Source organism: Mastigoproctus giganteus, chromosome 4, assembly GCF_048544385.1.
Source record: "Mastigoproctus giganteus isolate SK-2022 chromosome 4, ASM4854438v1, whole genome shotgun sequence".
NCBI lineage: Eukaryota > Metazoa > Arthropoda > Arachnida > Uropygi > Thelyphonidae > Mastigoproctus > Mastigoproctus giganteus.
Genome location: NC_143578.1, coordinates 97,603,303 through 97,621,539, shown reverse-complemented (window position 1 = coordinate 97,621,539; position 18,237 = coordinate 97,603,303). Strand labels below are relative to the sequence as shown.

The window sequence follows — 18,237 nt, the reverse complement described above, 5'->3', positions numbered from 1 at the left end:
TGTTGGAGGTGAATGCAAACCGGATTTTAGCTGACCTTTCCACCTGGTCATTGGCTAACAAACTTAAAATTAATCCAGTGAAACAAAAATGATGCTTTTTAAATCCAGATTGGATCTCAGGCGGCTTCCCCAAGTCATTATTGACCATAAGCTTCCCTTATATCCTCATCTGATTCACATAAGTACTAAAATCAAATTTCGAATAGCCAGAGGGGAGGGGAGTCTCTCTAGAAAATCTCTTTCTCTACTATAATGCTGTTTTCCTGCCCATAGTCACCTATGCAGCAGGAGCTTGGTTTCATCGGGCCACCAATTCCAAAATGAGGTTAAAACTGAATTCCATCCAGCGGAGCATGCTTCTCTCTATTCTGTTCTCAGAGTCTGTAGAACAGTTTCCACCGCTGTAGTGCAAGTTATTGCGGGGTCCCTCCCATTGGATCTATTTGTCATCTATCGTGGCATCTGCTTTCGACACAAAAAACAAATACCTTCAGAATTACTTGGTATCCAGCTAAATTTAAATGAAGATCCGAAAAAAGAGAAATCCAGATGCTTTAATGAGCTAATTAGCATCTGGCAGACCAGATGGGACACCACCGCACTTGGAGCGACGACAAGAAAATTCCTGCCTGATGTGACCTTCTTACTCTCTAAATCAGTTAAAACCTGGTGCTCTTTAACTATGGAAACTTCCTTTCTGGTAACTGGACATGGCTCTCTCAATACGACGATCTTAGGGTGAAGCTCCGAACTGACGTTCCAGATCTCTCTCCGGGGAAAGAGGAAATGCTTCTGCATAATAAGAATCATCTCTCAGCGCTTCGGAACTTTGCCTCCGAGGTGTTTGCTCGCAGGAAAAGAATCAACGCCAGAGTAGCGCACCAAAACAATCCACCAAATACAACTGTGTAAGCGGGACGATAGTTTGCTTCTCTGATTTATTTTCTTCTATGGTTCATGTTTGCATGAATTGTCATTGCACTGATCCTAAAGGTCAACAATTCCACATCTGAATTATTCTGGATACAAGAGTAGATTTTCGAGATGGTCAGAAAAGTGGCAGCTATATACTTTAATTCGGCAAAATGCAAGGTCTTACATCTGGAGAACAGAAACCCCAAAATAACTTATACACTTGGTGGAGTTGAACTAAAGTCAGTAGTGGAGGAACGGGACTTGGGAGGTCAGACATGAAGTTGTCCGAGAATTGTGGACAGGTTGCAATGTTGCATAGTGTCCTATCGATGATTTATCGAACATTTGCTAGTAGAGATAAGAACGTCATAATCACATAAAGGTGATTTTATAACCTTTATGTGATTAAATTATAAACTTTTTTTTTTTTTTTAATTAGTACCGAAAAACCGGTATTTTTGTATCAATACCGGAAAAAATGACCGGTATTCCGGTATTCGGGATCCCGGTATTGTAAGCCCTACATGTACTGCTTGTTTGTCTCTCTCTCTCTTTCTCTTTGTCTATCTGTCTCTCATTTTATTTTGTAATAACGTACAATTGGCGCCTCCGTAGCCAGGTGGGAAGGAGCAGCAGTGCATAGCACACGCTTCTTGATTAGAGCGGGCTTCGAGCCCGTCACCACCAAATACGGAGGACGGAAAGGTCAGGAAATGACCACCGCATATCCCGGAGCAATATGGCCTTAGTTGCTAATGCTCCTAAAAACCAAATAACAACGTACAATTTAATTGTTAAATGAATGATTTCAAATTTTTCAACCTTTGGTGGTTCGCAGACCATTTGTGAGCCGTTCAACTTATGAAAGTGGTCCGCGAGAATCAGCAATAAAATAGGTTTTTTTTTTTTTTTTTTTTCCGGTAGGTAACAATGCCATTAACAGTGATGGGAGATAGAGGTATGCCTATAACAACCTAACGTATATCACATAAACTAAGTATGAGTACATATTGTATTTAAAAAAAAATAGATAGTTATTAATATATTTGCATGTATAGTTTAATATTTGTTGTAGTCCGTGGTTGGTTTCCACTTCAAATATAAAAGTGGTCTGTATCTGAAAAAAATGTTGAGAAACACTGAATTAGAGGACATCATTTGGGTGGGAGCGAATGGTGGGAGACTCGTTCATATCATCTGTATGTAGATTTTCCGCGGTTCGTTCTATTTCGCTGCACATACTTGTGATAGTTTTTAATTCATTATATAACAAGAGCTTGATTTTTCTCAGTAATACTTACATTTTCAATATACTCTTAATTATAACTATCTCCTCTAAATATTCTGTAACAATTAATAAAAGGAAATTGAATATGCTATAATATTTATTTGACTTTTATTAATGTCATGACAGTAAGGGAGCGGGACCTGCTCCAGACACCTTTCGGCGAGAACAACCCCAGGGGCTCACATCTGGTGAGTATGGGCTTGATACACCCAGAGTCCTGAGCTGGATATCACCATCCTTCTCTTTCTTGGTGATTCCCCTTCTACTTCTGACTCTTGTTTTTATCTCTCTCTCAGGAGAGAGAGAGAGAGAGAGAGAGAGAGAGAGAGAGAAGTAGAAGGAAATCACCAAGAAAGAGAAGAATGATGATATCTAGATGAGTATGTATGCCATGTTATGTAACCTCTTCTAGCTGGACGACTGTTTTGAATTTTCACTGTGAAATAAAATTGATAAAATGTAAGTTTTTGAGGGAAGGATAAATATTTTTACGTGAACATCCGAAAAGATAATGCTTCATACTTTTTTTTTTTGTTGTTGTTGTTGTTGTGAAGACCCAATATTGCACCAGGATATGGGTTCAGTAAATCCATTGAAGCGTTGAATATCCCGTTGAGGGTACTGCTGTAAATGATTCAGATTTCCTGAAGGATGGAAAAGAAATCAGAATCCATTTTAAGTATCGCCAGATGGGAAAATTAAATGTAACAGACGCTTCTTATTGATCTACAAACCAGTGATGCTCTCTAAGATATCTACTAGGTTGGTTTTTTTGGATGTAGTAATTACTTTGGACATACTGAGCCAGTTCACATGGTTTGTTGTGCTGGTTTTAAAGCAAGGAATAACTCTTAGAGGAAACCCTTCTTCCTCCACCTGAGTTCGGCTAACTATAGCCCTGTTTGAAGAGGCTGTTATTTGTCCAAACGAATGAATTCAACAGACTGTCACGGAGGAACACATCTGCAAGGAATATATAATAGTGCTTTGAGCTTCTGTTCAGCTTAATCCACATGTTTCTTTATGAACTGAGATACTTTTTTCAAAGATAAAAATGGTTAAATCAAATATTAAGTCAAGGCTCAGAGGTCATTCACATAACATTTCGATATTCTGGGTAACCTTAATAATCATGACCTTCATACTATAATAGTGCAATTAAAGATGTATTTTGAGACACGTTTCTTAAGTTATCAGCTGTGTATTTTTGACATTGATTATTTCCTTGGCTCATAATATTAAATTTCAGTTATTGCTTCAAGTTTATGTAATACAACGAAGTGACGTCTTGATTTTTTTTTTCACGTTATTGAAATTCAGGTAAATAAATGGTATGATGAGAGTGGTAAACCACTTAAAAGTGTTTGTTCTAATATCGAAACAGATAATTATTCTGTGATTGCTTGCTTGTAGAGATTTAATATTGCATCGACCTTTATAAAAATCGGTTTATTATCACAGATGTAGCTTTATCACTTTTGTCTTACTGAGAATAGTGAAATCACCAGGAAGGTCAAGATAAACTAGTACTTCAACACCTTTTTTTTATTATTATTTTTTTTTATTTGTCTTATCTATAAACACCTGAAGTGTTTTCTTGGAAATGCTCGAATATCCTCTTCGTTCTAACGTAGGTGTTAACCCTTTCTTCCTATAGTAATTAACTAAGCAAGCATTTATACGATGATGGACTGATATGGACTTTTACAGCTAAAAAGACCGTCCATCAGAGCACTCCCTGAAGGCGTTTTACCCTTCATGTTATTGCATCCACGCCTCTTCGGTAGTCGCATGAACTCTTCGGTAGTTGGTGATGCGATTATCGGATAAATATGGGGTGAATAATGTTTTGTATTATTCTTATTTATATCCATGTTTTGTATTATTCTTAATTATATCCATCCTTGAGGATGGATATAATTAATGGATATAATTCTTGAGGATGGATATAATACGATCGCAAATAGGAAAGCAAGGTCTCCCATGTTTTAATTTCAAAAGTTAGTGAAATACAGAAAAGAAATTACGTACCTTACAAAGAAACTTTATTTACTTTACTTTTTTTACCGTTTATCCCAACGTTTGATGAGATTTTGGAAACCTTGTTACTAAAATGCGTTATGACTGGCAGCACCATCGTTGCGCTGCTGATGTAATATTATTATTGTTAAGGAAATTTTCCAGGTCTATCTCCTGTTAGAGAAAAAAAATTGGTCCAGGAAGTTCACCTCTGATGCATAACATTGAAGGTTTTCCAAAGAACAGCTATTTGCACATTTTTTGTTCATCTATCAATGTTTTTGGAATCCACATGCTTGAAACTTTACGGAAAGTCAGTTTCTGAAGGGATGTTACCCTAAGCTGTACCATAAAATATCAAGCATTTGAATGCTTGATATTTTATGGTACAGCTTAGGGTACATTAATATTGTACATTAAAATATCAAGCATGGAATGGGCAAGTAAGCGTCAATGTCTTATTATGGGTGATTTCAATTTGCCTCTAATTGATTGGAGTAAATGGTAAGGAAACTCGACATGGGGAACAAAATTTTTAAATCAACTAGATGACTGTTATTTGTATCAACATGTCAGGGAAAGTACTAGAGAAAAGAATATCGTAGACCTCATCATCACCCGTGAATCAGACGACATAACACGGCTGACAGTAGAAGAACCAGTAGCAGGAAGTGATCACGGAGTTCTACGGTGGATGATGATGAGAGAGGTAGCAGTAGTAAAAGGAAAAGGAATGGGTTTTAATTTCAGAAAAGGAAATTACGATGCCTTAAGGTACTACATGGCCTCTATTAACTGGGTAGATATCGCACAGAGAATGAATACAATTGAACTGTGGTATGCTTTTAAAACATTAATCACAGATGCCTTGAATGCGTATTTACCATTAAAAAAATACTCCACGAGGAGGGTTCCAAGTTGGATGAATAGTGAAGTTGCCACATTACTTGAGCAGAAAAAGGTGGCATGGAAAGGATACAGAGCAATAAAAAGTACTGAAGCCTATAACAGCTACAAGATGATCTGTAATAGAGCCACAGAAAAGGTTCGACAGGCAAAAGCAGTTTATGAGAAATCACTAGCAAACAGAGCAAAGAGGGAGGATAAGGAATTCTTCACATATATAAATGCCAGAAGAGCAGGACAAACCAGATCGGACCTTTACGTAAGGGAAAGGGGACAGTATTAAATACACCAGCTGCCGTTGCAGATGAACTAAAACAGTTATTTTGCATCGATATTTACAAATGAAAAACCTTTTGTGGCGATGGGAAATTGTGGAAACGAAGTTGAAAAATATGTAATTAATGATATTGAAATTTCGCAAGATTATTTAATGAAAAAACTTTCGACCCTACAGGCCAGTAAGGCTCCTGGAGTTGATGGAACATACCCTATAATCTTAAGGGAGGCGGCAAGTGAGTGCATTGAACCATTGAGGCTAATTATGCGAGCATCACTAAACTCTGTGGAGATTCCGTTGGATTGGAAAAGTGCCAATGTATCTCCCCTATATAAGGGTGGCTCTAAGAGTGAAGTGGGAAATTATCTGACTTCAGTGGTAGGGAAAATCATGGAGGCAATGATCAAGGGTGGAATACAGGATCATTTGGATAGAATTGAAATTCTCAAGGATACTCAGCACGGTTTTGTAAAGGGAAAATCATGTTTAACGAATCTGGTTCGCTATTTTAAAAGGGTAACTCACGAGCTGGATTTAGGGAATAATTTCGACATTGTTTATTTAGATTTCAGCAAAGCTTTTGACTCAGTCCCACATGAGCGGTTGCTTTATAAGCTGGAACAGGTTGGAATCACTGGGAAAATCCTTAGATGGATAGCAGGATGGCTTTAGGGCAGGAGGCAGAGGGTTGTGATCAATGGCTATTCCTCAGATTGAGTTGATGTAAGAAGTGGGGTTCCCCAAGGATCAGTATTAGGACCACTGTTGTTTTTAATTTTCATAAACGACATCGATGAAGGGATAGAGGGCGTGATGTCTAAATTTGCAGATGATGTTAAAATTGGTAGAGTAGTTAATGATCACTGTCAAGCTAAGCTTCTTCAGAGAGACCTAGATAGACTTCAGGAATGGTCAGGAAAATGGCAGCTATGCTTTAGTCCCACAAAGAGTAAGGTATTACACCTGGGAAACAGTAATCCCAAAATAACTTATTCATTTGGTGGAGTTCAACTAAACCCAATACTGGAGGAAAGGGACTTGGGTGTTACGATACGGTCAGACATGAAATTCTCTGAGTATTGTAAACAGGTTGCAAGGAAGGCCCATGGTGTCCTATCGATGATCTATCGAACTTTTGCAAATAGAGATAGGGACGTGATAATCCCATTATATAAGGCTTTTGTTAGACCACACTTGGAATACTGTGTTCAAGTATGGAGACCGCACCTAAAGAAAGACATTGAACTCTTACTGAAAGGGTGCAAAGACGGGTAACTCTCCTGGTGAGACCGGCAAAAGGGCGTCCTTATGAAGAAAAACTTCGAATATGTGGGTTGCAGAGTTTGGAAACTAGACACCTTAGAGGAGATTTGATTGAGGTGTTTAAGGCTCTGAGAGGCATCAGTAAAATGAATGAGGACGAAATTTTCAAGATTATAAATGATGCTAGAACTAGGGAACATAAATTCAAGTTACGGGCGGAAATATTTAGATTAGACTGCAGGAAGTTTTATTTTAGCCAGCGAGTTATAAATTACTGGAATAAGTTGACTACTTGGGTGGTAGAGGCTGACAGTTCGGGGAAATTCAAAGGTCATCTGGATAGTACCTTCGGGTGAGGGAAACGCATAGGATGATAGGTTTAATTTCCTTTTCTTTTATTAATTATTATTATTATTTTTTTATCATTGTTTTATTCGGTTTTTTTTTTTTTTTTTTTTTTTTTGGCTGGTGCAGCATAAGCCATAGGCTTTCTTGCACCATGCTGCCATTACTAATACTAATACTAATACTATTTCACTAATATCTCTTACAGATACGCTAAGTTTTTCCTGAAAAGTTCAACTTCGGGAACGTTAACAGCAGTGTCGGATGTTTGTAGGAAACCATTCTGCAAGTTGTTTATCCTTTCCATAATCAGTCCACACGGAAGAAAAAAAAAATATTTTGGAGATATTGTGTTGGTTTCTTACCCTTAGCCAATAAGCAAATAACACTTCTCACGTCTTTTCTGTGCTTGTCTATGCGATTGGCCATTTCTCACTGCATTTGAAAGGAAGTTAATCATATCAGTTTCATCTAGTTTGCCGCTTAGCATTCTATAAATGTTTCAAGTTACCTTACCTTTATGTGATTTTAAAACTCTACATACCATATCTAGTTTTTAAATCGTAAAATTCGAGCTCTTACTTTCCAATTCTCTTCAAGTTTGTCGTGGACATTCTTCCAATGATACAGAAAAGGTTATTACGAGTGGTCTACAACTCCGATGGAGCTGATATCAGATCCCACTTGTGAGCCAAGCTCTTCGAATTTCGACAAAGTTTGGTATTTCTGCCTCAAAATCCTAAAAAACCATGCTTAATCGTTGGAGGTGACCACCCAGTGTGAATCAATGTATGCAGGGGTCAAGATGTGGTGTCTATATCGCACAGAAGAATGGCCACCGACCCTCTGTGACACTAGGTAGTACTAGGTGGTACTGTCTAGTCTCACATAGGAGTTAGTACTGTACTACTTAGTACAGTGTAGTGCTTTAATATGATGGAGCTGATATCAGATCCCACTTGTGAGCCAAGCTCTTCAAATTTCGACAAAGTTTGGTATTTCTGCCTCAAAATCCTAAAAAACCATGCTTAATCGTTGGAGGTGACCACCCAGTGTGAATCAATGTATGCAGGGGTCAAGATGTGGTGTCTATATCGCACAGAAGAATGGCCACCGACCCTCTGTGACACTAGGTAGTACTAGGTGGTACTGTCTAGTCTCACATAGGAGTTAGTACTGTACTACTTAGTACAGTGTAGTGCTTTAATACCGCTATCTTAATATAGAGAACCGACAGTTGTTCAACTTGACAATCGCCAGACTGAACTTGAAAAATACTATTCGCTCAGCCAGATTTCTAAAATGCCATGGCGATCAAGAAATGTCGAGTCCTGAATATGTCTATTGAATAATAGTAATGGCGACATACTATAATAAGACAATGCAGAATTGCTCGATGTAATTTAGTTATATTTTTTATTTCTTTATTTACGTGTAGGACTTGGCGATTGATGATAGCTTCTGTGGATCGGGATTCAATTCATTTATCGAAGGACGGGAACCAATACCAGGAGGTCTTCGAACTCATCTGGATAAGCAGATAACATCATTAGCCGTAACCCTACAGATGAATAGGACCATTGCTATTTTAGGCACCAAAGATGGTGATGTAATTAAGGTAAGATCAAGGGAACTTTTAATTAGTGAAATGTCTATATATTTAGTATTCAAACTACACTTGATAAATGTACCTACACGTATAAAAGTGGAACTAATTCTTTCTGCTTTTTATTTATCTATGTAAAAGTACTATTAATACTATTATTCCTTTTTATTTAGCCTAAGTAAATTAGCTGAAATGTCCATCACGTGACGATTCATATAATCTCATATTAAAAATTTCTATTAAAAAAAATCCTTTTATACACCCAGAATGACTAAATACAACATGACGTTTGCAAGACAGAGATTACAAGAATATCACTGTACCGTATTTTCTCTCACATGGATTCGAACATGCGGAGTATACAATTCTGTGCTTGCAATTCTTCACACTGAAATATTTTCTTCATGTGATGGGAGATGATTTGGGCAGTTTCAAAAAAAAAAAAAAAATTCAAAATTTAAGAACTAGCTACAATATCGATGACAAGAGGAAGAAAATGAGGGCAATGAAGATATTAAACTTTCTAAACATGAAATGTTAGCAACTTTTGAAACTTCATTGAGGCATTCAGTGTGAAGAATACAGTCAGGTCTCCATATTCGCGGATTCCTGTTTTCGCGGTGGGGGTCGCGAAATTTATCATACTATCAATTAGGCTGCTGCTCGCTGCATTCACCCTGCGTCTTCAGTCTCGCAGTGAGCGCCATCCGAGTACGACGGCTTGTGTGACCTTTGTGTGTGTCTGCGTTAGGCTAATTGTACTTAAAATATTACTATATAATATTGGTGTAGATACACCATAGTTTACCTATAAATTTGAATTACGTATGTAGTGTAAAGGCATCGTTTTAATTGTATCTCATATTGTGGCTGCCTTCACAACGAGATAGCTGATATTGCATTACTTCGAATAAATAACACTTCTCTAGTACAGAAGACTACTGTTATTTATTTTCATTGGATACCACCACCCAAAAGATCGTTTCGAAGCTTCATCATCGGTGGGTGGGTAGGACCTTGGTATAATACATTATTATTATTTATTCACCATTTGGCATCTCTCATATTGTGGAAATAACTTCGCAACTTGATGGCATATTGCGTTACCAGTGTCCTATCCACCCACCGATGATGAAGCCAACTAGCTTCGAAACGATCTTTTGGGTGGTGGTATCCAATGAAAATAAATAACAGTAGTCTTCTCTACTAGAGAAGTGTTATTTATTCGAAGTAGTGCAATACCAGCTATCTCGTTGTGAAGGCAGCCACAACATGAGATACAATTAAAACGATGCCTTTACACTAGAAGAAGAAATCTTTATTGTACAGTAAGGATACAATAATGTGCCCCCTACAGCCAGGAGGCCAGGAGCTTGACAAGGTTATAGGGTAATATAAAAACATGTACAGAATAACAAAAAGATAACATAACATGAAATTAACTTAAAAACGTGGCATTAACCATGCTATAGATATGAGTATATGCATAGTTCTGAGGCAGACAGTACACCAAGGTATATACACGTTCATATACAAAACACATATATGCTTAAAAGTCAGAATATTTCAAAGGCGTGCATTAAGTTGCATTTTCTTGTGAAACAGTTCGTCGGTGTTCTTGCGACGTGCCGTTCTGCGCCTCATAGCAGATAGCAGGTGGAGATATCGGTTTGAGTCGACATCAGGGGCCAAACAAACGCGGAACAAGTTCGGCCAATGAGCGCCTGTAATTGCGATCCGAAGCGAATTTCTGGAGGTCTACTCTGATCAGTAGCTGGAGAAGAGGGGTGGCTCTTCGAAGGTAATGGAACATGCCACTGACATATACCCCAGAAGTCAGGGGAATTGATCTTGCTAACCAGCATTTTGATACTGGTCACAGTTCTCCTCATGTGGATTATTTGAGGCAGCCGTGGGATTTTAAGTTGGCCGGCCATGCTGGCAGTCCTCTGTTGTTGGGGGAGTTGATGTTTGTGGGTTGCCCACTTCAGTATCCAGTATTCGCTGGCGAGGATGGACTTCATGAGAGAAGTTACCGGGGAGGTGCATATTTCAGAGGCATACAGAATGGTAGGATACACAACGGTTTGCAGATAACTGATTGTAGTTCTTGCGTCTGTGTTGTGAAGAAGATGCTGACGGGCAATCCAGCGCATTCGGCTAATCTTGCGTAGAACACATTCGATGTGACAGTTGAACCTAAGGTTTGGGTCGAAGGTTACACCGAGATCTTTGTGTTTCGTTACACTACATACGTAGTTCAAATTTATGGGTAAACTATGGTGTATCTACACCAATATTATATAGTTAATTACCTAAACCCATATGAAATTATGTCTTGTGCATTTCGTTTTCTAATATATTAAAATATTACTGTGCTTATGTGAATACCCATGGGTTCTAAACAAAGTGCATCTAGTGCCGAACAAAAGCCTTAAAAGAGCCAAGAAAGTGATTACTTTCTTGGCCATGCGAAGATTTATATGAACAGGTTTATATAAACCTGAACAGGTTTTCAATGCCGATGAGACGGCATTATTCTGGAAGAAGACGCCTCAGCGCACCTATATAGCCGTCGAAGAGAAGAAGGCCCCAGGATTCAAGGCGGCACTAGATCGGATTACGCTGCTAATTTGCAGCAATTCAGCAGGCTATATGACAAAGTCTGGCCTAATTTTCCGAGCCCAGAACCGAAGAGCTCTTAGAGGACGAGATTTCGAGGACTTAGAAGAGGAGGAGGACATTAACGATTTAATTGACGGACAGGCAACAACACTAACGGATGATGAACTCGAGGAGCTTGTTTGTTCCAACTCTGAGGATGAGAACGAGGTTGAGGAAGAACCACGCCAAGAGAAGAAGTTCGACTTGCGGACTTCTACGAATACGACTACAACATGATTCATGCAATCAAGTTCAAGAAAATCCTCGACGGTGTTTTAACACCATACACAGCCATGTTCAAATAATCGACGTCTAAAACACCTCATACCTTACCCCGAACCGGAAGTCTTGACGTCAGCCAATCCTGCTTCTCCTCCAGCCTCTGAGACCCCCCCCCCCCCCTACTACTGAGAAGTACTGAATCCTGTGGTGAATACCCTGGTGCATGCCTTGTTCTTAACTATGTAATAAAGTTTTGATACAGTATTTTCGAAACACGGGTTTCGAAACTACCCTTTTAAAAGTATTGGAGAAAGCTCTACTGCCAAAGTTGTCGAATCAAATACTGGCCGGGCAGCCTCAACAAATTCATTATTCAATAACTACAAGATTAACGATTACTAACTTCCTCACAGTTCAAGCTGCGATACTAAATGCTTTCCAAGCCGGAAAGGAAGTTGCAGTAACATATGCTGATGTAAAAGCAGCCTCCAATAGTCTGAATGTGTACATGCCCTGCTACATATGCTCCAACACGCCTTCCAAATAAAAGGAAATTTTCTGAAGTTCCTACAGGCCCTACTTGGCCGTCCATTTATTTCCAGATCCTCCAACGCTAACTCCATGCAGGAGTTCCACGAGGTGGAGTCTTATCCAGACGCCTCTTTACTGCCATGATGATCCCGTTCTGCAAGGGTGGGGATGATGTGTGCACTTACTCAGACGATTAGTACATCGTGTGACCAGTTTAATCATAAGTTTCTGAAGTTATTCTTGTACAAAATTTACGTTATACATAGGCTGCTTTTGACAAGCAACATGCTTCCCCCAACTGTCTGTTTGTCACGTTATACTAACATAGCGAAAATCATTCCTTGGCTGACACCATGTTTTTGAATTCAACATTGGAACTGTCATCGGGCTGGATTGGAGTACCCAAACAAATTTTAATGTATCTTAATTAATATAAAAATTTAATGATGACATGCATTTTGTTTAAATATCATAGGAACAGTTTCAGGTCAGCAATTAGCCATTTTTTCCGCAACATTCCAAATAAAATAATTTTCACTTAGAAAAGCGCCTGTGTATGATTTACTTAGCTATATTTCTATTTTTAAAGTTCCTCTCTTGTTATCATCGGCAGCTCCTCTTGACATGATTCACACCACTTATGAATCGATGTTTGATCTTTTTATCTTTCCTAAGTTGATGTACCTCCTAGTGTCCTAGTGTTCCATTTTATTTGGAAGTTGAGTGCCGACTTTTTCAAATTGCAAATTCCTTTGTGTTCTTTTCGATTTAGTAGTGGGCGGTAACATGGTTAGTGGATGCTCTCTAACAGAATCCAGACCACCCTCTTATCTTTTATACTGCTGCCAAAATGAACAGATACCACTCGCTACTTCCTCCAACAGGTCGTCAGGTCCTGAAACCTCAGTAAATCTTAGGCACAAATAAGATTGCTAGAGAACGTTCTTTCTAAAAACTAGTTAGCTCATCCGTCTAACAGGAGATATAAAAATCTCTGTTAATGGTCGTGAGGCCGCTCACTAAAGAATCTTTAACGAGCGCACGAAAGTTCTTGACGAAATGTTCTCGAGATGCAATTGCAGTTTTAAATAGAGTGCATAAATCGATTGTTGTGGGCGTTCGTTTTCCCTTTTCTTCTCACTCCTAAATATCAGTGATTAATTACTATATCACGAAGTTAGTTAATTAACGGGAGTAGGGAAGGGGTCAAGAGGGGTTCGAACAGAATTTGTAATTTCGCTACTGTTAACTGCGTACTCGCATAAGTAAGTTTGCATTCTGAAAACGAACTGAAAGTGGATCGTATTTGAGGTATTATTATTATTATTGCTGTTCATTATTTTTAAAGATTTTAAACTTTATATTGTAATAAAATTAAAATGCTAATATTACTATCATTTTACTGAATGGTGTTCTTTCTACACTCTGCTAAAAGCAGTGGAATTGTAAATTTCAGTGGTTTTAAATGCGTTGCAGCCAAGGTCGAATCGACCGGAGGGTAGTTTCTCACGTGTCTTGAAGGTCGCAATTACTATTACTGCCGCGATTTTATTTTTAGGGCATCTGAAAATATGTTCGTGAGGGGCCCCCAGACTGCCTAAGTCAGGTTGACTCCATTGCTGACTTTACCACTAGGCTATTTTTTTTTTTTTCCAAATTTTTCTATATGAAAAATAATAAGAAAAAAAAATTGACAAACTGACATGCAGCAACTAAGTTTTCCGAATAAACAACGGGAGTGTTATTTTATTTGTACATTGTTATTATAGCGTTTGCGAGTTGGTAACGTTGACCTTATTATCAACGTCGATGTTACTTTAGTGTTTTTAAAACTATCCGTCAGCCTTCGCGTGCAAATAAGTACCGTCCTCCCGACACCGGGTTAAAAAGTCCTGGGTTAGAATCCCGTCAATGATGCAGTGAATTTTTATATGCTCTTTTCACAACGTGGCCGAGTTAGTCAGTCTGTCCTGCGACTGATTATCTCAAGTTTTTTGTCCAACAAACAGGCAAATCAACCGCATAACACAGGCCGTTTACAGACGAAATATATACGGCACAATATGGTTTAAGTCGCTAATGCGCTTAAAGCGAAACACTCACCTGTTGGCATCGTAGTCCCTAAGATGAAGTCGCGGAGAAGGTCCTGAACCAACGGTAATTGCGTAGTTTCAAATCTTTCTCTCCATCCCCCATCCACAATATTGGAGTCCTGGAACAACTGCTCCACAAGCATCAGGTAAATCCGGACTTGCCTATCAGAGCTATTAGAAGTAATTAAGTTAAGGGTACTAAAAAAAATCTGTAAACAGAATATAAAAGACAGGCACAAAATTCTGTTTTTAAATTATTATTTTATTTTTCAAAGTATTCAACCAAATACATTTATTGTATTTAATCTGTAAAGAGTTCAATGTTTATTTTTTTTAAATGATTTGGTAGTTGTTGGCGCATCGGCTTCTGTGGCCATATTGCACCTCCCAAGGTTTTTGCAGTACTTTGATCCAAGCCCGAGGCGGGAATCGAACCCGCGACCTTTGGGTTGCCGGGCAGGTACTTTACCCACTCGGCTAGCCCGGTCGGCTTTTTTTTTTTTTTTTAAATGAAGCATTAAAAAAAAATACTTCAGGTTGGACATGAAACTAGGCTTCCACAGCTGCTCTTAACTCTTCATCATCTTTAAAATGATAAGGCTTGGGGTTTCTGAAAAATAATAGTCAGTTGGGTCAGGCCTGGGCTGTATTCTGCAGGGAGGGGGATTTAATTGTTCAAATCCATATCATGAAATTTAGCCTTTGCATCTCAAGCTTTGTGCATGACTGAATTTTCATGGAGAAGTAAACCTGATGACCCAAATTTCCTTGTCTTTTTTATTTTTTACCTGGAACTACACCTCCAAACTTAGGCATAATAATCCTCTGTTATTAATCAATCAACAATCCGTTTGTGTCCCCGAAAATTGAGGCCAAATAATTTTCCAGTGATATTTGGATTTGAAACTTTTTTGCAATTGGAGATCCCCATTTCCTTCTACTGCGTGCTTTCTAATTTGGATTCAGGATAATAAAAATGTAGCCAAGCTTCATCGTCAGTTCCCAAAGGGATAAAATCTACCTAGAATAGCAAAAATTAATTTCCAATTCTGTTTTGATGACTTCACGCTCTGATGTTTGTCACGAAGGGAAAAGTTTTGGAACTCATCTTGTACAAACTCTATAAATTCCAAAATGTTCATTTATCATTGTTAAAATGCTTCCGTTTGAAATATTAAGCACTTTTCAAGTTCAGGTACTTTAATTGTTCCATATTCTAAAATTTTTTCTTCGATGATGGCAATTGTCTCAGAATTGATTACTTCACATGGCTCATGAGATCATCTTCAACTGATTCTCGTCCTTTTTTGAATTCTCTCAACCATCTTGCAACAGTAGCATAACTGGGTGATACTTCCCTGAATACTCTAGCTCAGTGATTCCCAGACTACTCAGATTTACGGACCCCTTAAAAAATCAAAACATGCTTGCGGACCCCTATACATATATATATTCACACATAAACATATGCATAACCCCAGGGGCTCACATCTGATGAGTATGGGCTTGGCACACCCAGGGTCCTGATCTGGATATCATCATTCTTCTCTTTATTGGTGGTTCCCTTCTACTTTTGACTCTCTCTCTCTCAGGGTAATTCTGGAATTTTTTTTTTTTGTCTAGTGCAGCATAAACCTTAGGCTTCCTTGCACCATATAGCTAATAATAATGATAATAACATAATAATAATAATAATAATAATAATAATAATAATAATAGTAACGACCATCGTGTCAACCACAAGTATGGTGCCAAAGACCCTACATAACAGCCTAGCAGTAATAGGTCTCCCAGTGAACACCTACAAGGAACTCCAGAAAGTCACAATCCTGAACACCTGTAGGATAGTCAGAGAGTTCCTCAACCAACAGTAACACCAGACATAACAACAACTACCCTGTGTACTTGGTAGCAATACCCATCACGAGGTGGAATCCCCAATCAGGGAATAATAATAATAATATATATGCATGTGTGTGTGTGTGTGTGAAAACTGGGTTTTATTTTAAAGAAAATTTAAAGTTTTATGTATGAAACAACTCAACTTCATTCTTATTTTTATACAAATATATAGCAATAACTTTATTTATCATCAGTTTGCTTTATATAGAACGAATAATTTGAAATATGTATACAATTATATATACTAATCGTATCAAAACGAAGTGTTGTTCTATAACGAAATTTGTTACGATTCTATTAGTGTATATTTTTAAGAAAATAAAGACATATTACTTGATACCTTCTGAATGTTTCGCGGACCCCAGTTTGGGAAACGCTGCTCTAGCTCATTCTTTCATGGACTTCTTTGACATTTCTACCCTCTTTGGTAAAAAATTTGATTACCGAACAATGTTCGATTTGCTGGATATTCATTCTTCTTTCACCGACCAACATAAAAAACAATTACATTTTATTAACTGTATAAGACATTGACATACAATTTTTTTTTATATTATTTTATATGGCATTCAACTAACAAAAGAACCAATTCTGTAATAATTTTTTTATACATTTTATGTACCCTGTTCTCAGTACTTTTTGACCGGCTTTCGTAAACTCGGAAAAACTACTCACGAAATGTTGACAACAGTATTTGAAGGTGAAGCATTAAGCCATCAACATCCTCGAGTTTCTGAAGGAAAAGACACAAGAGGTGTGTTGAAATCTCATGAAGTTGACTTTTTTTGATCAAGAAAGCATTCACCATGAGTACAAGTGTGAGGCCCTAGTAATTATCAGCTGGAAACGCTAACAAAGTGGAGAAAAATAGCTCTTAGATCATTCATCATAATAATGCATCTTCCTACCATCCTTCTTGTAGTTGAATTTCTTACATTTCACCGTATTTCTCTGATTTGAGATATTCCTTGTAACACATCTAATGCTCAGATTTTTTTTTTTTTTTTGGAATTGAATTCCAGAAATAAAATGAAAAAAGTAAATAATACTTGTAAAAATAATAACAATAATTAAAATAATAATAATTTTGATATTGTTGTTATCAGGGAATACTTTTCACAGGCCTGACAAAAGGGGGCAGGAATATAGGTTACAGTACCCACAGAGTGGTAGATACTACTCTGTGACAGTACCGGTGCTGCAAATTTCAAGGGGGCTCGACAAAGACCTTAATATTACAATTTTCAAATTAATTAAATTCATTTTTAATAATCAATAAAAATCTACAAACTTAAAATAATAAAAATGTTTTTTGTTTTATTAATTTTTTTATATTATTGATACATTGTATATTAAAATTCACTTGTTGGTTTTTTACCTCTTAGGTTATGTTTACATTAGGCAGAGATAAAGCGATGTTTTACTATGCATTGGTTTAAATGATAATTTAAATTTGAACTCTGTGCTTTGCCAGTGAGCGAGCAACAAAGTTGCAGAGCGAGTTTTTCTGGAAGCTGCTTTATTATTATTATTAGCCCTATGGTACCAAGGAAGCCTGAGGCTTATGCTGCACCAGCCAAAAAAAAATTTCCCTAATTACCCTGAGAGAGAGAGTTTTTGTGTTTCTTTACAATTGCACTGAGTTGGTTGAGCATGGCGAGCTTCAGATCTTTATTCACTCACTGTTTGGATGATTGTAGAAGTTTCGAAAGGGGTCTTCTCCTGCAGTCGCATTACATGGTGATGCAGGTCATTACCGCATGCTTTGTCAGGGTCAACGTCATTGTCTTGACACATCGTCTTACATATTTCAGTCGTTTTGCAAATGTCCAAGTCCAATTCATACAATTTACAATCCAGTATGAGTTCTTCATTGTCGTCATAGATCTTGACATATTTCATCTCTGGCAGTATCTCTGTTTCCTCATTGCGAAATGGAATGTGCAACATTACCATCTCATGCTTGTACTTGTTGAGATCCTGAGCCAAGTCATATTTTCCCAGGGGCTCACATCTGGTGAGTGTGAGTTTGCACATCCAGGGTCCTGAGCTGGATATCATCATTCTTCTCTTCCTTGATGATTCCCTTCTACTTTTGACTCTCTCTCTCTCTCTCTGTCTCTCTCTCTCAGAGTAAGTAAGAAATTTTTTTTGGCTGGTGCAGCATAAGCCTCAGGCTTCCTTGCACCATGTGGCTAATAATAAT

General features: G+C 37.8%; 1 protein-coding gene across 3 annotated transcripts in view; it reads left to right on the top strand.

Annotated features, from left to right (window-relative positions):
* The window catches only part of LOC150086931 (hepatocyte growth factor receptor-like), a 193,660-nt gene that overhangs the window by 49,135 nt on the left and 126,288 nt on the right, over nucleotides 1-18,237 (top strand). For all 3 annotated transcript variants that reach the window (XM_090372829.1, XM_090372831.1, XM_090372830.1), the window contains exon 3: nucleotides 8,452-8,631. In XM_090372829.1, the coding sequence (XP_090228955.1) occupies nucleotides 8,452-8,631 (180 nt within the window). The remainder of the gene's footprint in view (nucleotides 1-8,451; nucleotides 8,632-18,237) is intronic.